Source organism: Amblyraja radiata, chromosome 4 (genome assembly GCF_010909765.2).
Source record: "Amblyraja radiata isolate CabotCenter1 chromosome 4, sAmbRad1.1.pri, whole genome shotgun sequence".
In the NCBI taxonomy this organism is placed as follows: Eukaryota; Metazoa; Chordata; class Chondrichthyes; order Rajiformes; family Rajidae; genus Amblyraja; species Amblyraja radiata.
The window spans coordinates 98,462,556-98,480,068 of record NC_045959.1 but is presented as its reverse complement, the minus strand read 5'-3'; the positions used below and the strand labels follow the sequence as shown (position 1 = coordinate 98,480,068).

The window sequence follows — 17,513 nt, the reverse complement described above, 5'->3', positions numbered from 1 at the left end:
AAAGAGAGAGAGAGAGAGAGATATATATATATATATATATATATATATATATATATGACCTTACTAGTGTAAAGCTGTATAGTACCGTAATACCATGTAATAATAATAATACATTTTATATTTAATGGGCGCCTTTCATACAAAATCTCAAGGACACCTTACATAGTAATCGGAATAAAAACATATAATCGGAGTAAAACAAGTAATTAAAGACATCACAATGACACAAATTAAAAACAGAATTCAATCCAAAAACAGAAAATCAAAAACACAGTGTGAAGAGAGAGCAGCGGCAACCAATTCGTGCCAGCGTCCACTCTCCCTTCACGGCAGCCATCTTGGACACAGACTTACAGGATTACATTAGACAAAAAAAATCATCCCCCCACAATGGATACCACTGTGGAGGAAGGCACAATGTCCAGTCCCCACCCCATGTTCACCCCAAAGTCAGGCCTATTGGGGCCACCGCAGTTGCCTCTACGGAGGTCCGATGTCCCTGGCCGTTCTCACCGGGTGGTCTTGCCCCGGCGTCGGGAGAGTCCTTTCGGCGGCTGGGCCACTTGGAACGGCCGCTTCTTGGTTGGAGCCCGCGGCTGCCGAAGCCGACAAGGCCGCGCCTGTTTGGCGCTCCTAGGCTCCAGATGAAAAAGTCGGCGACCGCTCTCCTCACTGCCGCCTTGCCGCCTCTACGCACGCCGCCTCTCCACTCCGCAAACCCGCAGCCCGGAGATGTTGCTCACGGCGGTCCAGCTCGCCAGAGCTCCAGCGCGGCGACCCAAGGAAAGGCATCGCCCGCTCCGCTCCAGCGCTCCAGCGCTCCAATGCAGTGCCGCCACCCAGGCCGAGGTGCTGGGTGGTTCCCGTCAAGAAACGGCGCTCCAAGCCCGCTGGTAATGTAATGGGTGGCTTGCACATGTGTGTCGTGGAGATTATAAATGGCAAGGATTAATAAGGGTTAATCTACTTCCTTCCTCTTAAAGGAGCAAAGCATATATAGAGTGGTTAGTGGAGCATATTGTAAAACACCAGTATAAGGTGTGAGCATTTATTATTTTACGTGAATATGCTTGTGCATATGTGAGCACATAAAACAAGATGGGTCAAAATGTTCCAAAAGTCTTTTTGCGAGACACAAAATGCTGGAGTAACTCAGCGGAACAGGCAGCATATCTGGATAGAATGAATGGGTGATGTTTCGATCCAGACCCTTTGTACAACTGAATAAACATTTACAAAACTATTTTACAACAGGTAAATTAGATTTTGGATTAGAGTAGACTAAGTGGGACCCATTGGGTCCCAGCATCACATGGGAGGGCTGGTCCCCCAACGCAATATTCCACCTCTCCACCAATTTCAATATTGGTGGACAGTGTGGGGGGGGGGGGGGGGGGTAAGATTTCTGGAGCGCTAGTATGGGTGTTGTGGGCTGAAGGATTCTTGGGCTGGTGGCTCAGTCACTCAAGCCTGTTGTGCTAGCAGCTCACTCACTCACGGCTGGTGGGCTAGCAGTTGACTCACGGCTATTCCATGAAATTCCATTTCAAGCAGGGTGCAAGGCCACTAGAGACAGCGAGTCGTGACCTCTCCCTCCTCCATTTTGCAGAGACTGAGCCACACCCACATTTCTGGGTTTTATAGTCCTTCCCCCTCCCACCAGAAGGGGCGTGCCATTCATGGCATGATTGACAGGAGAGAGAATCTCAACATTTTTTAAACACTAATAACTCTTTCATTTTTCATTGATGGGAAAAATGTTCTGCATCTGATGAACGAAGTGGGACTGTGAGTAAGATGGCCAAATATCACAGCCGTACGTGGTAGCATTTTTTCTAAAATCAATTTAAAGCGCAAACAGGAAGTGGTTAAGATTAGACTTTTAATTATATACTAGACTAAGTGGGGCCCATTGGGTCCCATGTTCACACGGGAGGGCTGGTCCCCCGATGCAATATTCCACCTCTCCACCAATTCCAATATTGATGGCCAGTGGGGGTGCTTTCTGGAGCGCTGGTATGGGTTCTTGGGGTGGCAGCTCAGTCCCTCAAGCCTAATGTGCTGGCAGCTCACTCACGGCTGGTGGGCTGGCAGTTGACATGGCTATTCCTTGAAATTCCATTTCAAGCAGGGTGCAAGGCCACCAAATTCAAATCAATTTTCCTACCATTTTAAGCAGGGTGCAAGGCCACCAAATTCAAGTGCAGCTTCTTACCACTTCAAGCAGGGTGCAAGGACACCAAATTCAAGTGCAGTTTCCAACCACTTCAAGCAGGGTGCAAGGCCACCAAATTCAAGTGCAGTTTCATACCATTTCAAGCAGGGTGCAAGGCCACCAAATTCAAATGCAGCTTCATAACATTTCATGCAGGGTGCAACGCCACCACATTCAAATGCAGTTTCATACCATTTCATGCACGGTGCAAGGCCACCACATTCAAATGCAGTTTCATACCATTTCAAGCATGATGAAACCACCATAAAACCACCCAAAACACTAAACTCACAGTTCAGTAGACATTCAGTGTGTTCATTTGATTCACAGCTTAGACAGAGTCGTGACGTCTCCCTCACCCATCATGCAGAGACTGGGCCACACCCACACTTCCGGGTTTTATAGCCCCCCTCCCACCGGAAAAGGTGTGGCCTTCATGGCGTGATTGACAGGAGAGAGATTCTCAACATTTTTTAAACACTAATAACACTTTTATTTTTAATTGATGGGAAGAATTCTCTGCACCTGCTGAGCGGAGGGGGACTGGGTAAGATGGCCAAAAATCACAGCCATAAGTGGTAGCGTTTTATCTAAAATCAATATCCAATGCAAACAGGAAGTTAGCCAAAGCACCCAAACCACCATTTGCAGGAGTGCCTTTTAACTTCAAGCCAAAGCACCCAAACCACCATTTGCAGGAGTGCCTTTTAACTTCAAGCCAAAGCACCCAAACCACCATTTGCAGGAGTGCCTTTTAACTTCAAGCCAAAGCACCCAAACCACCATTTGCAGGAGTGCCTTTTTACTTCAACCCAAACCCCCCAAACAACCATTTGCAGGCAGTGCCTTTTTACTTCAAATCAACCATATTTTCATTTTCAAACCACATTAAGGGGACTCACAGTTGAGTAGACATGTGTTCCGTGTTATTCAGAGCTCAGAGAAACGTGACCCTCTAGCTTCCTCCATCTTGCAGAGACTGAGTGAGGCACACCACTTCCTGGTTTTAAAGTCCCTCGCCCTCCCTCCAGCAGGGGCAGCAGAGAGAATGGTGATTAAAAAAACCCCATTAATATCTCTCTGATTTTTAATCGATGGGAAAAATCCTCTGGTCCAGAAAGGCAGACGTGGGCTCTGAGCGAGGTGGCCAAAAATGACGGCCGTAGGTGGTGGCGTTCTCTCGGAAATCACACCACCTTGGGCCAAAAGCGGTCAAGATCAGACTTTTAGTAATATAGATACTGGTAACTGTGTCTTTAAGAACTGAGTACCAGATGGTGTGATTTGTGTCATGTGATATATTCATTATCTTATCAGTCTCATGAATATGTATGTGAATATACGCTGTGTGCTTTTGTAAAAAATAAAGATGACCCACACTGACAACGGTTTGCATGAAAACCTGTACTTTGCTCCCATCTACATTCCATTGCCATAATAGCTAACCCATGACGACGAGTTTGTGAACTCCACCTTTGAATTCAGCACAGGACCATTTTGCAATATGGATCAGTTGTTGCAGAAACATCATGCTATGTTCAAGGACAGCTACATTGGCATAAAGGGCTAGCAAACAAACATCTGGATTCGGCCCAAAGTGACACCGGTCTACTGGTAACCGCGACCACGGCCATAGTCGCTGCAAAGTAAGGTGGAAGCTGAAATCAAAAAGTTGGAATAAAACAATGTGCTGGTTAAAACAGATCGCAGTGTTTGAGCTACTCCAACAGTAGTGGTGCTGAAAGCGGACAACACAATGAGATTGTGTGGAGGCTATAAAGTGGCCATCAATCAGGCAGTAGATGATGAACAGTATCCACTACCAACCTCACAAGATCTGTACGCTGAACATGCTGGTTCCAAGGTATTTTCTAAGCTAGATCTATCACATGCATCACATCAAAGAAGTTCTCACAGAACAAATTATAGAAGGGAATTCAAAATCATACATGTCACAGTGGCTGGCTAGTTTCTCACTGAAATATGGTACCATGCCACAATCTACCACAGGGTATAGGCCAGCTGAACTTCTCATAAAAAGAAGGCTCAGAACTGGGAGTTTGGTTCGACCTAACCTGTCTCCTGAGGTTGAATTCAACCAATCTGAACAGAAACATCATTAAGGTGGAAGTCAACAAGAACGTAGGTTGAATACACATGATCAGGTACGTGTTCTCAGCCCCCCTTACAAAGCAAACAAATGGGAGATGGGAACAGTAGGTGAAGTGTGTGGTACCAGGAGGTACTTGGTAGAGATTGGAGGACATGTTAGAAGTGTGCACACAAACCATCTGATCCCAGCAAGGGATGAACTGGTACAAGAGCAAAGCATAGATGAAGAAGTAGATCTGTCAGACTTTGGTATTATTCCAAGTTCAGATGTAAGATCAGAATCTCCAAAGAAAGTGGTGACAAAGGTAAACGACCCTGAACCTGACTCTGCTTTAGAAGCACAACCTGACACTCCCCCTCCAGGAGATCAGAAGGAGCACGTAAACGGTAAACCAGTGGTAGACAAAAATGCTGGTGAAACTCAGCGGGTGAGGCAACATCTATGGAGCGAAGGAAATAGACAACGTTTCGGGTCGAGACCCTTCTTCAGACTGAGTAAACCAGTCGTTAGATTACATTCATAAAATTGTTCCTGTTTGGCTCATTAATGGTATTTTATTTTCTAAGGGGGGGGTGGGGGCAGTGTGGTGTATATAATGGTAACCAAAGATCCTATATCTTTGATGGTAACTGTACACTGTACAGTACCAGAATGGTGTGGTTTTTGTCATGTGATGTATTTATTGTCTTATCGGGCTGGTGAACACGTGTGAGTAAGTGCAGTGTACTTTCGTAAAAATAAAGAAGACCCACACTGGCAACGGCTCGACTGAAAACCTCTTTGTTTCAATGTACAAGCCACTGCCGTAATATCTCGCATGGACAAGCAGTGTGAATAAAAGGCATGTTGACGCAGGAGGTGGTGTTAAGTTCAGAATTCTGCTGGAAACTTTATTGCATACGTTTCCCCAGCTACAGGTGTATGTATGTCCACTTGTCCCAGTTGCTGTCTTCACTGAACAGCTGAGCAGAGAAGGACAGAACGCATGTTGGCGAAGATCGACACAAACAGCTGGAGTGATTCAGCGGGTCAGACAACATCTCTGGAGAAAAGGACTAGGTGACGTTTCAGGTGGAGACCCTTCTTCACAACGGGTGTTTCATTCCGTTAACAGCAGCGGTCCTGCCTGTTGTTGCTCTTGCTCGCTGTGTCCTGTCCTCGCCTTTAAGCTCTGCTGCTCCGGCAATTAAATAGTTGTCTTTCTTCGGCACCAGTAACGACCCGACGTCTGGAGATAGGCGAAGAGCCGGAGGGGGAGAAGCGAGCAGAGAGAGACTGCGGAGAGTTGAAGAGCGGCGGAGGCTGATGGATCGCAGCTCCCGGGCAGTCGCGGACACTTCGGCGACGATGGCGACCAGTGACACGGCGACGGGCGACTCATTTGACCGCGGCAGCGAGAAACCGAGCGAGCTGAGCGGCGGACCGGGAACTGGGTCGCCGGCTTCAACTAGCAAGGTACCGACCGGGGCGCGACTTGGATACAAGGATACAAGCGACCGGGGGCGAGTGGCGATGGTTGAGAGGAGACGGTCCATGGAGCGCTTGAGGGTGAAGTGGGGAAGGTCATTGGAAGAGTTGTGGGAGGGTGGACGTGGATGGTTCAGAGAGCCCCTGTCATTGGAGAGACCAGGTTTACGAGAATGAACCCAGGAATGTGTGGGTTAACATATGATGAGCGTTTGACGGCACTGGGCTTGTACTCGCTGGAGCTTAGAAGAATGAGGGGAGACCTCATTGAAACTTACCAAATAGTGAAAGGCTTGGATAGAGTGGATGAGGAGAGGATGTTTCCACTAGTGGGAGAGTCTAGGACCAGTGGTCATAACCTCAGAATTAAAGGATGTTCCTTTAGGAAGGAGATGAGGAATTTCTTTAGTCAGAGGGCAGTAAATCTGTGGAATTCTTTGCCAAAGGAGGCTGTGGAGGCTGTCAGTGGAGATAGATAGATTCTTGATTAGAACGGGTGTCAGGAGTTATGGGGAGAAGGCAGGAGAATGGGGTTAGGAAGGAGAGATAGATCAGCCATGACTGAATGGCGGAGTTGACTAGGGGAAGGGAAAGAGATGGCTGAGAGGCAGCATTTGTGGCTGTGGGAGCGGTGAAGTGTGAAAGAGATAGGAGGGTGGGCGTGGGCGGCTGAGCGAGCACTGTCATTGGAGAGACAAGGTTGCGTGGGGAGTGTCCGTGTGGAACTCCGTGTGGAAGGGAGTTCAGAAGGAGAGATGGGGTGGGATAGCTGAAGGTTGGTGGGTGAAGTGGTCTGAGCGGGTGTGGATGAGAGGAGGCTGAGCGGGGACTGGCTGAGAGAAGGATGGGCGAGAGGGGACTATTTGTGGAGGGAAGGCAAGAGACTAAAGGTGGAATCCACCCCCATCTTCTCAAGCTTGTCTTTCAAAATCAGGGGTTGGATGGTTTTGAACGCACTTGAAAAGTCGAAGAACATAATCCTCACGTAGCCGCCTGGTTCGTCCAAAAAGGAGTAGATCCGGCGCAGCATGTAGAGGACTGCGTCATCCACACCAATGTTCTCCTGGTACGCAAACTGTGGTGGGTCGAGTGCGTGCTGGACTTGAGGTCTCAGGAGACGAATAAGTAGCCGCTCCATTGTCTTCATGATATGAGATGTAAGGGCCACCGGTCTGTAGTCGTTGATCTGGGTCGGCCGCCCTACTTTGGGAACCGGCACGAGACATGATGTTTTCCACAGACCTGGTACCCTCCTCGACTGGAGACTCAGGTTGAACATGGTCTGGAGAGGCTCCGGCAGCTGAGCCGCACAGTCTTTCAATAGCCTGGGACATACACCATCAGGGCCAGCTGCTTTACCAGGGCACAACCTCCTCAGCTCAGCTTTCACCTCGTCCGCCGTGATGAACAGTTGAGGAGATGCTGGTGTTGGGGGGGAGGGGGGCGGGGTGGGGTGGGGGGGGGGAGAGGCTGTACCTGCAGAGGTGGGAGGGGACACCAGATCAAACCTGTTATAGAACAGGTGAAACTCATGCCCACATCTCCTGACGGCTGGCTTCTCTTCTCCTTGAAGTCAGTGATGGTCTTCATTCCTCTCCACACCTCTTTGATACTGGGTGTTACAGTTTTCATGCTCCTATACCTTCTTCCTGATGGCAAGAGTGAAATGTATGTGTGGCCATGGTGGTGTGGCTCTCTCATGATGCTGGCTGCCTTTTTGAGGCAATAAATCTTGTAGATCCCTTCGATTGTTGGGAGGTCATTGTGCGTGCTGGACTGGGCATTGTTCACCACTTTTAGCAATCATTACAAGTACCTGCCCGTGTTTGGCCCATATCCCTCCAAACATTTCCTTTTCATGTACCCGTCCAAATGTAATTTAAATGTTCTTATAGTTGGGAACTACCTCCTCTGGCAGCTCATTCTACATACCCATCATCCTCTGTGTTAAAATGTCGCCCCGCAAGTTCCTATTAAATCGTCCCTTCTTGCCTTAAACCTAAGCCCTCTTGTTCTTGATGTCCTCATAAGTTCTAGGTGCTGAATTAGGCCATTCGGCCCATCAAGTCTATTCCACCATTCACTCATGGCTGATCTATCTTTCCCTCTCAACCCCAGTCTCCTGCCTTCTGCCCGTACTAGTGAAGAACCTATCAATCTCCACCTATTGACCGGGCTCTGGTAGCATTCTGTGGCAATTGCCTGGCCACTGCCTGCTGTTCCCTCCCTGTCTTCATCCCTCTCCCAAAGTCTCCTTTTACTCATCTCTCTGCTTCCCTCCACTCATCACTATTGCTCCATGGACAATCCTCCTCAGCAGTATCACTTTCTCATCTAATTCTACACACCGTCTCCATTAGCCATCTCTCTCCACAGACCATCCCCATTAGTGTTTCCCACTAACCCCTCTTCCCATCCCTACCTACATAACCCCTCTCCCAATATACATTGTGTATGTGGACAATCTCCCCATAAGCCAATCATTTCCCTCTCTCCCTCCCTGCCTCCCATGCATATTCCCCCTCTGCCATCTCTCACAATGCCCACTCTCTGTAACATTAGTTACAGTTACAAGAGGTCCTTCTGCAGTTGTACAGAGCCCTAGTGAGACCACACCTGGAGTATTGTGTGCAGTTTTGCTCCCCTAATTTGAGGAAGGAAATTCTTGCTATTGAGGGATTGCAGCGTTGGTTTACAAGGTTAATTCCCGGGATGGCGGGACTGTCATATGCTGAGAGAATGGAGCGGCTGGGCTTGTACACTCTGGAGTTTAGAAGGATGATAGGGCATCTTATTGAAACATATAAGATTGTTAAGGGCTTGGACACGCTAGAGGCAGGAAACATGTTCCTGATGTTGGGGGAGTCCAGAACCAGCGGCCACAGTTTAAGAATAAGGAGTTAGCCATTTAGAACGGAGATGAGGAAACACTTTTTCTCACAGAAAGTGGTGAGTGTGTGGAATTCTCTGCCTCAGAGCGCCAGTTCTCTGGATACTTTCAAGAGAGAGCTAGATAGGGCTCTTAAAGATAGTGGATTCGAGGGATATGGGGAGAAGGCAGGAACGGGGTACTGATTGTGGATGATCAGCCATGATCACATTGAATGGTGGTGCTGGCTTGAAGGGCCGAATGGCCTACACCTGCACTTATTGCCTATAAAGTTAACCCTTCAACCTCTTGCGCTCCAAGGAATAAAATCTTAACCTTTCCGACCAGCAGCACAGTGGCACAGTGGTAGAGTTGCTGCCTTACAGCTCCAGAGACCCAGGGTTTGATCCTGACTACGGGTGCTGTTTGTACAGAGTTTGTACATTCTCCCTGTGACCTGCGTGGCTTTTGTCCAGGTGCTTCATTTTCCTCCCACAATCCAAAGACGTACAGATTTGTAGGTTAATTGGCTTTGGTAAAACTGGAAATCGTCCCTAGAGTGTGTAGGATAGTGTTCGTGTGCGGGGATCACTGGTTGGCGTGGACTGAAGGGCCTGTTTCCATGCTGTATCTCTAAACTAAGCAAAACTAAACCTTTCCATGTAGCTCAGGCACTCAAGTCCTAGCAACGTCCTCGGAAACTTTCTCTACATTCTTTCCAGCTTAATGATATCCTTCCTATGGCAGGTGACCACAGCTAAACACTAAGTGCAGCAATAAATGTATTGTACAACTGTAACATCATGTATCCACTTCTATTCTCAATTCCCTGAATGATGGCCAAGGAACCAAAAGCCATCTTTATTGCCCTATGTACTGGTGATGCCACTTTCAGTGAGTCATGTACTTGTATCTTAAATATCTCTGCTCACCACAATCTCCAGGGCTGTATCCAGGGCCACTGTGAAGATTCTGCCTTGGTTGGACTTGCCAAAATGCTCACCTTCATTAGCCATTCTTCGGCTCACTTGCCCAACTGATCGAAATCCCACTGTGATTCTGAAACCTGGGAGAGTGCTGCCGGGATTTCCTGGAATGGTACCTTGGGTTGAGCCACTTGAATAATATGGAAAACCTGGAAAAGTTCTGGGCAAGACCCACAATTGAGATTGAGATTGGATGTTGCAGGAAGGAACTGCAGTTGCTGGTTTAAACCGAAGAAAGACACAAATTGCTGGAGTAACTCAGCGGGTCAGGCCGCATCTCTGGATAGAAGGAATGGGTGAGATTTTGGGTCGAGTTACTCTAGCATTTTATATCTATCTTTGAGATTTGATTTCGTGAATGACTTTGATTGAACTTGTTTCTTGGTGTTGGTAATCAGACAATGAAGATTTTTTATTGAGTCATAGAATCATTTTTTTATTGAGTCATAGAAAAGGCCCCTTCAGCTCACCTTGCCCACGCCGACCAACCTGTCACATGGACACTAGTCCCACCTGCCGTGTTTATAGGCGCATAACGCTATTGATAAGAGAACCAGAAATCATACAGGACCATTGACTTGGGAATAACAAGTAAAATCATAGTATTGTAAAGCACATAAACGTTCCACCTATTTCATCCATGCAAACCCTGGTGCCAATCTGCTAATACCATTTGCCTGCATGAGTCCTATAGTTCTCTTTGCCTTTTCTATCCAAATGTCTTTATACATTGTATTTGTATCTGTCTCTACCATCTTTTCTCCACCTAGTTCCAGATAACCAGTGCGGGGAAACTGGTGTGTGTTTTCACCAGTGTGTGCGGAAAAAGTACACCTCCAATCGCCTTTAAATGTTGCCCCCTTGCCTTAGTCTCCCCTCAGCCTTGTACATTCCACTGAGTATAAAACCAGCCTATCTAAGATAAATACAGCCCTCTATTCCAGGCAATATCTTGGTGAATCTCTATTGCATTCTTTCTATTGCTATCATCTCCTGTAGTGTGGTGGCCAGAATTGTGCAACATACTCTGGTAGTTAGTCATACAGCACATAAACAGACCCTTAAGGCCAACTCCTTGGATAGAGAGGACGTGGAGAGGATGTTTCCACTAGTGGGAGAGTTTAGTACTAGAGGTCATAGCCTCAGAATTAAAGGACCTTCTTTGAGGCAGGAGATGAGGAACAATTTCTTTAGTTGTAGTGTGGTGAATCTCTGGAATTCTTTGCCACAGAAGGCTGTGGAGGCAAAACCAGTGAATATATTTAAGGCAGAGATAGAAAGATTCTTGATTTGTACGGGTGTCAGAGGTTATGGGGAGAAAGCGGGAGACTGGGGTTAGGAGGGAAAGATAGACCAACCATGATTGAATGGTGGTGTAGACTTGATGGGCTGAATGGCCTAATTCTGCTCCAATCACATGATCGTATGATCGCCCATGCCCATCAAGATGCGCTTCTACACTAGTCCCATATGACCACCTTTCCTATCTATGTATCTGTCCAAATTACTTTCAAATGTGGTTATTATACCTGCATCAACCATTTCCTTTGCTACTTGTTCCATATATCCACCACCCTCAGTATGGAAAGGTTGTCCCTCAGGTTCATATTGAATCTTTCCACACTCACTTTAAACCCACCTTTACTAGCTATTGATTCACCAAACCTTGAGTCACATAGTCATACAACAGGCCCTTTGGCCCAACTTTCCCTCACCAACCAACATATCCCATCTATACTAGTCCCACCTGCCTGCATTTGGCCCATATCTATCTAAACCTGTCCTATCCATGTTCCTGTCCAAATTTTTCTTAAACAATGTGATAGTACCTCCCTCAACTACTTCCTCCGGCAGCATGTTCCATCCCTTTGTATGAAGAAGGTATCCCTCAGGTTCCTATTACATCTTTCCCCCCTCACCTTACAGCTATGTCCTCTGGTTCTCGATTCCCCAACTCTGGGTAAGAGACTATGTATGGCTAGCCGATCTACTCTTCTCGTGATATTGCACACCTCTAAGATCACCTTTCATCCTCCTGTGCTCAACCTCTCCCTAGAGCTCTGGCTTTCCAGTCCTGGCAACATCCTTGTAAATCTTCGCCGCACTCTTTCCAGCCAGGACTGCCTGCATTCTCCCTATCTATGCCATCATCATCATCATCATTGTTGAAAACATTAGCGACACGGTGGTGCTGGTTTCCGACAGGAACGGTGAAGGACGCACCACACATCTCTGTCCTCCAGTTCCTGTGGACTTCCGCCGCTGGAAGTATCGGATTTTATCATCGTTTCTTACAATGCTATGTACGACAGTGATCACAACTTCTATGAAGTGTGGATGGCTGTTGGCTCACTAGAAGCTCATCCGCCCTTTGACAGGTCTTGTTTTTGGTCCTGCTGGGGGTCCACAGCTCCCTCCTCACCTGGCAAACCAGGTGGGGGGAGACTGTTTAGTTGCCGACTATCCGACCATTGAGCAGGTAGCACGGGATTACATGGTACACGTGACAGGGGGAACTCTCCCCGACCTGACCTATCTATGTTGCTCATGGTTTTATTCATGTCTATAAGATCACCCCTAGCTCCAAGGATTTAGGACCTATCCTGTATAATCCCTCCCTATAACTAAGCCATTCCAGTCCTGGCAACATCCTCGTAAATCTTTCCTGTACCCTTTCAATGTACCCTTAGGAAGGAGGAATCACGCCAAAGCTCCCCTGTGGTAACTCGACACGTGGACAGCACTGGTTGAACCAATGTTTTGTGCAACTGCAACATGATATTCCAATCATTATACTCAATGCCTTGGCCTATGAACACATGCATACGCAATATCTTCTTCACTTCTCGTCTCCATTTCCAGGAAGTTATGGACAAACTTCCAAGTGTCTCTATACATCGAGGTTCCTGAGGTCCATGCCATTTACTCTCTATGTCCTACCAGAATTTAACTTACCAAAATGCTTTACCTTGCACTTGTTTTGATTAAATTCATTCTGCCACTGCTCCACCCAATCTTCCAGCTGGTCTATGTTCTGTTGTTTCCTTAAACAACCTTCTTTACAATCTGTGACTTGTGGGAGGAGGGATAGCAAGAGTAATGGTGACATGATGAAGATTTGTGTGGAGGATCTGAAGAGTTCTATGTGGGTGCATTATTCTTTCTGGTTCCTTTACTGTTGGTATTCTCTGGTGTAAATAACAGCATTTTTCTACACCTGATATTAATTATTATCCAACACTGAGTATTTAACATAATGTCAGAAGTCAAAGGTTAGCAATAGCTGTATTCTCTGGAAATATGAAACAAAAATGGAGGAGGTTGTGGATAGTGAGCAGGTCAGGCAGCACCAATAGGGAGCGGAGCAGAGAGAGAAAGGATAGATTGAACGATACATCACCGATCTTTGTGCAAGATAATTTTGCCACTCTTATCACATTCATACCTAGTCCTCTTCGCCGTTACAGCTTCTTTCCAATATAAAACATGCTCGGTGTTTAACTTTGTCAGAAACATTAACTGCATTTCTCTCTGAAACTCATGTCATAAGTGATAGGAGCAGAATTAGGCCATTCAATCGTGGCTAATCTATCTCTCCCTCCTAATCCCATTCCCCTGCCTTCTCCCCATATCTCCTGACATCCGTATTAATCGTATCTATCTATCTTTGCCTTAAACATATCTATTGACAGCCTCCACAGCCTTCTGTGGCAAAGAATTTCACAGATTCACCACCCTCTGATGAAAGAAATTCCTCCTCATCTCCTTCCAAAAGGGACGTCCTTTAATTCTGAGGCTGACCTCGAGTCTTTGACTAGTGGAAACATCCTCGCCACATGCACTTTATCCAAGTCTTTCACTATTCGGCACATTTCAATGAGATCCTCCCATATCCTTCTAAACTCCAGCGAGTACAGGCCCAATGCTGTCAAACACTCATCATATGTTAACCCACTCATTCCTAGGATCATTCTCGTAAACCTCCTCTGGACCCTCTCCAGAGCCAGCACATCCTTCCTCAGATATGGTGCCCAAAACTGCTCACGATACTCCACATAGAGCCTGGCCAGCACCTTATAGAGCCTCAGCATTACACCCTGTTTTGTATTCTAGCCCTCTTGAAATAAATGCTAGCATCAATGGAGGGAATGGACAAACAAAGACGATCCACTTCAACTCAACCTTTTCCCTGCAGCCCTTCTTGAATAGAGGACCAACATTTGCCACTCTCCAGTCTCCCAGCACCTCTCCTGTATTTAAAGACAGCTCGTAAATCTCAGCCAGAGCTCCTGCAATTTCCTCTCTAGCTTCCCACAAGGAGCAAGGTAAAAAAGGAAATCAGAAGGGCAAAACATGTCCTCGGATATATCTGATCAGGAACGGGAGATTTGTCTATCTTCACACACGTCGGGATCTTCAGCTCCTCTTCGACTGCTCTCATCACACTGCCAGTAACTGCCCCAAGTTTTTCTGTCATCCTGCCTTTCTCCACGGTAAAAACAGAGGAGAAATACTCAGTGAGGACCTTTGCCATCACCTGTGGCTCCACGCAGATTTTACCACCTTGATTTCTGAGAGGTTCTACTCAGTTACCCTTTTCCCCTCTATGCATCTATGAAATCTCTTGGGATTATCTTTAATGCTATCTGCCAGAGCTACGTATCTCCTATCACAGTTTTGCCCTTCTGATTTCCTTTTTTACCTTGCTCCTTAGTTTCCGATAATCCTCCAGGGATACACTTGATCCCAGCTGCCTATATCTGTCCCATGTCTCCTTCTGACTCTTTACCAAAGCCAAGCGGAGTAAAGGAGAGAAAAAACAAAGGCAAAAGGGATGATAGTCACAAAAAGCTTGAGTAACTCAGCGGGCCAGACAGCATCTGTGGAGAAAAGGTATAGGTGACGTTTCGGGTCGAGACCCTTCTTAATAAAAGGGATACAGATGAGGAGACAAGGGGTTTGAAATGTAAAGAGAGAGGGAGGGATACTGGTGGATGAGGAGGGAGGTGGGATAGTGGGAGAATGAGTGTGCACCGGGTCAGGAGAGAGTGGGGGCGGAGAAGAAAAAGCATGTGATAGGTTGTAACCTAAAATTGGAGAATTCAATGTTCCTGACTCTTATACTCAATGCCCTCAGCAATGAAGGCAAGCATAGCATATGTTTTCTTTACCACCCGCTTGTGCTTCCAACTTCACCTCCACCTAGCTTACCCTTGTCTGACCAATTATTGTGAATAAAGATGTTTATTGTCACTCGTGTAAAATATTCTGACACTATCAATGCCTCCCCTTTCATAAGTACCACCTCTATATGATTACCCCTCAGTCTCCTACTCCAAGGAATAGTGTCCCCATATGTGCAACCTCTCATAGTCACAGTGCCATACAGCACGCACCAAGTCCTTTCAATTCAATTCAATTCAATTCAACTTTAATGTAATTGCACAAATACTGAGTATGGGTACAACGAAATGCAGTTTTGCGTCAGTCCGTAGTAGTGCAATATAGTAAAGAGGATACAGAACAACAGAAAATGCAGAATAATTAAACAATGGGGACGGAGGGACCGGAGGAATCTATCGGCGGGACTCCGAGTTCAGCAATGCGACGGTATGATTGTAGAAGCTGTTCCTCATCCTACTGGTACGAGACCTGAGGCTCCTGTACCGCCTCCCTGATGGGAGGAGGGCAAACAGTCCATGATTGGGGTGGGAGGGGTCTTTAATGATCTTCCCAGCTCGTTTCAGACACCGTTTTCGGTGGAGGGCATCCATGGCAGGGAGCGGGGCGCCGATGATGTGCTGCGCGGTTTTCACCACCCGTTGTAGTGCCTTCCTGTCCGCAACAGTGCAGCTGCTGTACCATACCGTGAAGCAGGCGGTCAGGATGCTCTCGATGGTACACCTGTAGAAGTTGGTCAGGATCTGGGGGGACAGGTGGGCTTTCTTGAGCCTCCTCAGGAAGTAAAGGCGCTGCTGTGCCTTTTTGATCAGCTTGGAGGTGTTGAGGGACCAGGACAAATCCTCCGAGATGTGTACCCCGAGGAATTTGTAGCTGGAGACGCGCTCCACCTCAGTCCCGTTTATGTGGATGGGGGTATGTCTGCCCCCTCTGACCTTCCTGAAGTCGACAATAAGTTCCTTCGTCTTCTTGGAGTTGAGGACGAGGTTATTATTGGCACACCAGGTTGTCAGGTGCTGGACCTCCTCTCGGTAGGCTGACTCATCGTTGTCACTGATCAGTCCTACCACCGTGGTGTCGTCAGCAAACTTAATGATGGCGTTGGATCCATACTTAGGGATGCAGTCGTGGGTGAAGAGGGAGTAGAGGAGAGGGCTGAGCACACAGCCCTGTGGCACGCCGGTGTTCAGTGTTATAGTGGTGGAGTTGAGGTTGTTGACCCTAACAGACTGTGGTCTGTTGGTGAGGAAATCCAGTGTCCAGTTGCAGAGGGAGGTGGAGATGCCAAGCCCGCTGAGTTTGGTGATCAAGCTGGCGGGGATGACAGTGTTGAAAGCGGAGCTGAAATCAATGAACAGCAACCTGATGTAGGAGTTGTTGTTGTCCAGGTGGGTCAGGGCAGAGTGTAGGGCCGCCGATATGGCGTCCTCTGTAGACCTGTTGGCCCGGTAGGCAAACTGATGGAGGTCCAGTGTGGGGGGGAGGCTGGCTTTGAGGTGAGCCAAGATCAGCCGCTCAAAGCACTTAGCAATGACAGGGGTGAGTGCCACTGGGCGGAAATCGTTGAGGCTCCCTGTGGCTGACTGTTTGGGCACTGGCACGATGGTTGATGTCTTGAGGCAAGTGGGGACAACACCCTGGGCCAGTGAGTGATTGAAAATGTCGGTAAAGACTTGGGATAGTTGTCCAGCACATGCCCTAAGCACCCGGCCAGGGATGCCATCGGGGCCCGCAGCTTTGCGCTCATTCACCTTGCTCAGTGCATCTTGTACAGCAGAAGTGGAGAGACTGAGGGGTTGTTCATTTGGGGGTGGAGCAACTTTGATGGCTGGGGTTTTGTTATCACGGTCAAAGCGAGCATAGAAATGGTTTAGCTCGTCAGGAAGGGTGGCGTTGTCTGGGGGAGGGGTGTTAACTTTCTGGTAATCGGCAAGGGATTTGATTCCTTGCCACATGCGCCTGGGGTCAGAGTTGTTATGGAAGTGCTCCTCAATCCGCCGTTTGTGATTGAGTTTGGCATTCCTAATTCCCATTTTCAGATTGGCCCTGGATGAGCTGTATCCCTCAGCGTCGCCAGATCTGAAAGCGGCATCGCGAGCCTTCAGTAGGAGTCTGACCTCCCTGCTCATCCACGGCTTCTGGTTAGGGAAGGTCTTTATCTCTTTGTGGGTAGTGACATTATCGGTGCAGAATTTTATATAGTCCATAACTGTTGAGGTGTATGAGTTGATGTCCACTTGTGAATTGAAGGTGGACTGGGTAGCAAACAGACTCCAGTCTGTCTGCTGAAACTGCTGCTGTAAAACAGAGACAGCCCCCTCAGGCCAGACCTTCACTGTCCTCGTGGTAGGTTTCACACGTCTGATCAGAGGTGTGTATTTGGGGAGCAGGAACAGAGAGAGGTGGTCAGACTGACCAAGGTGGGGGAGGGGGAGGGCTTTGTAGGCTTCAGTAATATTAGTGTAAACTAAGTCCAGAATATTGTTTCCTCTGGTTGGGTAGGAAACATGCTGATGGAACCTGGGGACTACAGTTTTGAGGTCGGAGTGGTTGAAATCACCCGCAACAATAAATGCCCCATCTGGGTGAGCAGATAGATTTTTGCTGATAGCAGCTTGCAGCTCTTCCATTGCTAGCCTGGCATTAGCGTCCGGGGGTACATAGACTGCGGTGATAACAGCC

The 17,513-nt window shown here is 47.5% G+C and overlaps 2 protein-coding genes across 2 annotated transcripts in view; both read left to right on the top strand.

Annotated features, from left to right (window-relative positions):
* The window catches only part of LOC116972585 (factor XIIa inhibitor-like), a 17,513-nt gene extending 11,879 nt beyond the window's left edge, over positions 1-5,634 (top strand). The window contains exons 6-7 of the mRNA XM_033020402.1: positions 4,691-4,714; positions 5,543-5,634. Coding sequence (XP_032876293.1) covers positions 4,691-4,714; positions 5,543-5,634 — 116 coding nt within the window. The remainder of the gene's footprint in view (positions 1-4,690; positions 4,715-5,542) is intronic.
* A 41-nt stretch (positions 5,635-5,675) lies between these two features.
* The window catches only part of stac (SH3 and cysteine rich domain), a 106,469-nt gene continuing 94,631 nt past the window's right edge, over positions 5,676-17,513 (top strand). The window contains exon 1 of the mRNA XM_033020401.1: positions 5,676-5,876. Coding sequence (XP_032876292.1) covers positions 5,676-5,876 — 201 coding nt within the window. The remainder of the gene's footprint in view (positions 5,877-17,513) is intronic.